The 6,428-nt window shown below is 36.8% G+C and overlaps 1 protein-coding gene across 1 annotated transcript in view; it reads left to right on the forward strand.

Moving 5' to 3' along the window:
* Positions 1-6,428, forward strand: part of LOC107746974 (triple functional domain protein-like) — a 177,464-nt gene that overhangs the window by 99,107 nt on the left and 71,929 nt on the right. Inside the window, exons 20-26 of the mRNA XM_016561341.1 lie at positions 599-714; positions 2,520-2,642; positions 3,513-3,707; positions 3,868-3,983; positions 4,255-4,321; positions 5,370-5,479; positions 5,575-5,644. Of these exons, the coding sequence (XP_016416827.1) occupies positions 599-714; positions 2,520-2,642; positions 3,513-3,707; positions 3,868-3,983; positions 4,255-4,321; positions 5,370-5,479; positions 5,575-5,644 (797 nt within the window). The remainder of the gene's footprint in view (positions 1-598; positions 715-2,519; positions 2,643-3,512; positions 3,708-3,867; positions 3,984-4,254; positions 4,322-5,369; positions 5,480-5,574; positions 5,645-6,428) is intronic.

Below are 6,428 nucleotides of genomic sequence, written 5' to 3' on the forward strand. Positions count from 1 at the left end.
AGAGGGGCGGGGTCAGCAGAGCTCATTAACATTTAAAGGAAAATGCTACAAAAACGGCTTGATCTGAAAAGAGCTGTTTTTGACAGGGTAAAAAAGGTGTTTTTTACACTACCATTGAGAAATTTTAACCAAACTATGTTACAGACTTTTCATTAAGACCCTAAAGAATCATATCAACTTGTGGAAAATGGGCATCACCCCTTTAAAGCTGAATAAATAAGCTTTCCAGTATTATATTTGGCCAAGATACAACTATTTGAAAATCTGGAATCTGAGATTGCAAAAAAATCAAAATATTGAGAAAATCGCCTTTAAAGCTGTCCAAAGGAAGTCCTTAACAATGCATATTACTAATCAAAATGGAGTTTTGATATATTTATGGTAGGAAATTGACATACTATCTTCATGGAACATGATCTTTAATTAATTCCCTAATGATTTTTGGCGATAATTTTGACCCATACAATGTATTTTTGGCTATTGCTACAAATATACCCCAGTGACTTAAGATTTGTTTTGTGATTCAGGGTCACATATTGTTATGACTCCAGGGTTCACGTATGTTCTGTGTTTCTGATTCTGTCGCTGTGTCCTGCAGACATCCTTAATGAGTTGCTGCAGCGGGAGAACCGGGTTCTGCACTTCTGGACCATGAGGAAGAGAAGGCTTGACCAGTGTCAGCAGTATGTGGTGTTTGAACGCAGCGCCAAACAGGTCAGTACTGGTTTAATCCCAGTCTGAACCAGTAAAAAGACAAATAGCCTGTTTTTTGAGTCAGCGTATAGTCTGGTCCTAATTGCGTCTTGTTTTGGTCAAGTAAACTTAGCCAGATTGAGTCTGTTTGTGAGAAGGTGCACCTGAGATTGAAGCAAAGTGGTAACTTGATATGATGGTTAAAATGTCACTGCACTCTCTTACTTTTACAGACAAAACCAAAATATAGTGTAAAATGTGATTTCTGAATTTCTGTGTAAGGATTGCTTTACAGAGAAGAGAAAGATTTCCTTACAGCCATTGCAAAACCAATGGCTTATTAATTTGGGCGACTCATCAAACATAAGATTTGTTAGTAGTAAGGTACACATTTGTAAAAGCAAACAGCTTACATATTGTATATACATAAATGGAGAGCTAGTTTTAACAGATGTAATTGAGCCACAAATCATTTATTCAATGCCATTTCCAGAAAACTGAAATGATGATAAATGTCTGTTTTTAATGCAGTGCAGTGCCATATTTGCGTGCAATGTGCATCATACAGTCCACAGGAGTGTCATCTCAAAAGTTTCTCAAAATTTCAAGAAAGAGGGTAGGAATATATCATCTCCTCACTTTCATCAAACGTCAGTTTCGCCGACAGAATTTTATTATTCACACCGTACCGTCTAATTGAGATCAAATTAGTTTATTTCATACACAATTGACTGGAAGCCGCCGCAGACCACAACAAGTATTTCTGGAGTCTCAAATAACAGAACCATGTCAGGTCAAGCATTCAGTGGTTTGCGTGACTGCTGTATAAACCCGAAAGAGGTTCAGTTATCATGAAAAAAAGTGTATGTATTTGTAGCACTTACTAGCACTTCATTTATATTTTGTCCTATTATGGTTAAAAAGCATCTGCCTAAAAAAATAACTGAAAATGCTCTCCTAATGCACATTTTCTGAAGTTGTGTAAATTGTGTCTGTTGCATAATTGCAGTGTAGGCTTTCAGGAAGTCTGTGGAACTGGATGGAGTTTCTCTCTTCGTTCTGCGTTCAAACACTTAGTAATTGAGAGGAAGGATTCTAGTTTGACCACACAGTGCTCTGCTGCAGTACTCACAGTCTTCCCCAGGCCATGTAATGAGGGTGGCCCGCAAAGTTCCTCTTTGACACACAGAAACATTTTGTCAGTAAACATTAGTGCCTGCACACAGTGCAACCTGTTCTGAAATCAGTTACTTTTAAATTGACGTGAAAATGTTGATGGGTTTCAAAATGAGATTGAGCACTTTTAGAGATCTCACTCCCTCTTGAGGATGCATGAGAGTATAACATATACACATGTGTTCCCACACGTTGGCTTTTTTATATATATATCCTTGTCTGGTTCCCCTTCATGGGAACTTCGAACTGCGTCCTCTAGGGGTCGCTATGGGGAACGCCTCATCATGACCCGTGTCTGAAGCATACATTGAATACCGTTTTTTCAATGTATGCTTCAGACACGGGTCACGACGAGGCGTTCCCCATAGCGACCCCTAGAGGACGCAGTGTCTCGTTCCCTACTCAGGGAACCATGGTTACATAAGTAACCCAAGACGATTTCCCTTTTACGTCTATTGTTAATAAAAGCTAATTATAATTTATATAAACTAAACCTAACCTTGAAGACATTGTTTTGTCCCTTTACTGCTATTCTTTTGAGGCAATTTTTTAAAAGCTTTGCTCCCACAAGATTAGAAAAACAAGCATATATTCAAGTTTTATCCTCTAACCATCTTGTATTACTTGTCATTTTGACTTTTTTTCTGCAGGCTTTGGAGTGGATCCATGATACAGGAGAGTTTTACCTATCCACACACACATCCACAGGCTCCACTATACACCACACGCAGGAACTGCTGAAAGAACATGAGGAATTTCAGATTACAGCTAAGGTATGCCTCAATATAGGAACGTTTTGCTTTCTTATTTTCCTAGATGCCTGTAAACTGAATCAGAACGCTTGTACATCAATATGAACATATTCTATTGTCCGTTTATTATCATTTACTCTCTGCCACCTTGTTCCAAACCCAGCTTTCTTCCAAGTCTTGTGAACAGATTTTACATACTTTGTAATATGCTAAAACAATAAAAAAAATAAAAACTTTTTTTTATATATATAATAAACTTTAAATTAAAATAATAAAATAAAAAAAACGTATTTTATGTCAGCTAGTTGCTGAGGCAATATATCTTATTTTCATTTAGTTTAACTTTATGTACTAAAATAACTAAAACTAAAGTAACTGAAATAATAATAAGAGAAACTACATATACATACTGGAGAAATAAAATTGACAAAAATGTGCAACATTACTAAAACTTTAACTGAAATTAGAACAAAAAACATAAACAAACCTGTGTGACCATAGAAATCTATGATCATGAGAAATGTAGAGTGATATTAATTTAAAAATATATATTAATAAATTAACATTTCATATTGACAAAGGCATTAAGACATGGCTATATTATATTATATTATATTATATTATATTATATATTATATTATATTATACATTAATGTAGGAAAATATTAATTGATTTTCATTTTGGGTAAACTATCCCTTTAATTTTACAACTTTGTTCATCCAAAGTTATTCTATGACTGTGATTGTCAGCATGTTGCAGGATTATCATCTTGCCAGCAAATCACAGTTCACCTCGCAGAATATGTTTACACTCTGATCTGTGCCTCTGTGGAATCAGTGTAGCTCTCTCTATAGCTCACTCTCCCTCTCTCTCTCTCTCTTTCTCCCTAGCAAACCAAAGAGCGGGTAAAGTTGTTGATCCAGCTGGCTGATGGTTTTTGTGAGAAGGGCCACGCCCATGCGAGCGAGATTCAGAAATGGGTCGCCTCGGTGGATAAACGCTACCGTGACTTTTCCGTCCGCATGGACAAGTACCGTTCCTGCCTGGAGAAAGCGCTCGGCCTGTCCACTGACTCCAACAAAGCGGTGAGAGGGCTGGGAGAGTGGGTGTGTTGATGTGGCCTGCATGGCTGGAGTGTGGATGAACCGTATTTTTGTTGTAAGGGTCATTAACCTAAAACTTAATCATTCATGTATGAAAGAAAGATGATTTCTGACCATTGGAACATTTCTTTTGGGGTTTCAGAGTAAAGGTCTGCAATTGGACATCATTCCAGCCAGTGCTCCTGGTGCAGAGGTCAAGCTCAGAGACGCCAACCATGAACTCAATGAGGAGAAACGCAAATCGGCCCGCAGAAAAGAGTATGTCTTTTAAACATGATTATATGATATCAAGCCAACAGCAGGAAGTGCTGAAAGGGCGGAGTTAATACTTCATCTGAAGAAAGTCCAGCTTTAGTTACTTTGTGTTTTGAGGAAACACCCATAAATATGCATACTAAAGTAAACATGTTTTCATTTTTGAGGTTTTTATACTTGAATGAAACCCCTTCCAGAGGTATTGTGCTTTCAAACAAATGTTGACAATAGGTCTCTGGTGCATTGCCTGTTACCTCTCTCTCTCTCTTTTCAGGTTTATAATGGCGGAGCTCATTCAGACCGAGAAGGCATATGTGAGAGACCTGCGGGAGTGTATGGATGTAAGTCCTGTTGTCGCGGTTTGCTCCGTACGGACCAACATTTAGAGGGTGTGGTATACCAATGTCCACTTTGGACAGATCACAAAAGCCCTGTGCTATAAATGTATTCACTGCAGTACAGCCTAAGAACAATCCAGTTTATCCAGGAAGAGCTACTGTTTGATCTCATGAAAAGATTGAGTGTCATTAAAACACTGACCATGTTTACATGCACCATTTTTGAATCCAAAAAAGTGCTCCAGAGCTATTGGAATATTCATGCACTTTGGAATACACATGTAATCATATTCCGAAAATAATACATGTGCATTCTTTTTCTTTCAATCTCTTCTGGGGAAAAAAAAAAGCTGTCTGTGATTCATTTATTATGATGCATTTTTGTAATTGAATCAGCTCATTTATTTTCATTCGCATCCTGGACAATAGCATACGCAAACCGTAGGTCATCTCAAAGGGTGTTTTAACCCATCTGTATATTGATTTATGTTTATTTCAATTAAGGTTTGTAACAGAAATCAACAGGCATCAATAGTTCGATCTGCTTGTTCTATTTTAGCACCCAGAATTACTTTTGTTATGATGTTTGAGGTTAAACATTAATATTCGGTTTCAGTGTATATTCTGGATAATATGGTTTATAACCCAAAATTCGGATTAATACAGGTTAATACCACAGGACTTTGTCAAACAGTCATTTTAAAAGAAAATAGAAAGTTGAAAATATAATTAAAACTGTAAAAACTTTTTAATACAATGTTCTTGTTTTCATAATCATTTTGATCAAATTACTGTTCATTTGATGACAATTATAAGAGAATGTTCTTTGCTTCAGACATACTTTCCATTGAAATAATTGAAGATGCATTTGAAGAAAATTTGTATTAACCAATAATATCAGAGCCAACTATCCACAATCTGAACACATCCAGATAGATAAAGTCTAACGATGTAAACGCTGAAATACAGAATTTGTCTTTGAAAGTGTAATAGTATTAGACTATTATCACATTTTTGGAAAAAATTCTAAGTGTGAGTGTGTGTGTTTCAGACATATCTGTGGGAGATGACCAGTGGTGTGGAGGAGATTCCCCCAGGGATTGTCAATAAAGAGCACATCATTTTCGGCAACATGCAAGACCTATACGAGTTCCATCACAAGTCAGTGAACCTTATAAACTGCAATTCTTATAATTATGTATTTCTAACTTCCTTTACTTACCATTTCCCTATGCACTTCTCTGTCCTATTCTCAGTATTTTCCTTAAAGAACTTGAAAAATATGAGCAGCTTCCAGAGGATGTGGGTCACTGTTTCGTCACATGGGTGAGTGTCAGTGTGCTAGTGATAATCTTATCAAGATGTGCACCAGACTCATGTAACAATATATTGACATTAAATCAGATCATTAGAACACATATCTAGGTTGCACTGTATTTGACAGTACATGCACTTATAGTTTACATACAATGGAAGTACTGAGTAATATATATATATATATATATATTAGGGATGGGAAGATTCACCGATTCACTCTGTGCATCGGCAAAAAAAGTTAACGATGCAATGCAACGATACGCGAGTGAATGAGCGCTGCTGCGCACATGCACGCTAAACAGACGGAGCGCAATAATTCTGAGTCAAATATGCATTTTGCTAAAATATTCGTTGTTGGACATTAAATGTGCCTTTTGTAGAATTTTAAACCTACATATAGGTGTATTCTTATGATAGCAGTAACTGTAAAGGGACTATTGTAATGGGTAAATAAAATGTAAGCTAATACAGTCCTAATTACTAAGCTTACTACTTATAATCTAATGCGTGTAGTAGCCTCCGTGTCTCTGATAAGCACGTCATTTTAATCTGGTGCACCTTTAGTGTAACTTTGTTTCCATTTTGCATAAGCTGCAACAGTTCCATTCCGTGTAACAGAAACACTCAGTTTAGCAGAACCTTTAGGATTAATTAACCGTGACGTTTTAAAGCGCGGTTAATCGCTGCATCCCTACTATGATAGTATGTGAGAGAGTCAGTGGTAATATCATTGCATTCCTATTGTTCAGTGTTAGAGGAGCTCAGCTTAGTCTGACAGTTTGCCTGCCCTGGA

The sequence above is a fragment of the Sinocyclocheilus rhinocerous genome, unplaced genomic scaffold, assembly GCF_001515625.1.
Source record: "Sinocyclocheilus rhinocerous isolate Xijiao unplaced genomic scaffold, SAMN03320098_v1.1 scaffold529, whole genome shotgun sequence".
Taxonomy (NCBI): Eukaryota; Metazoa; Chordata; class Actinopteri; order Cypriniformes; family Cyprinidae; genus Sinocyclocheilus; species Sinocyclocheilus rhinocerous.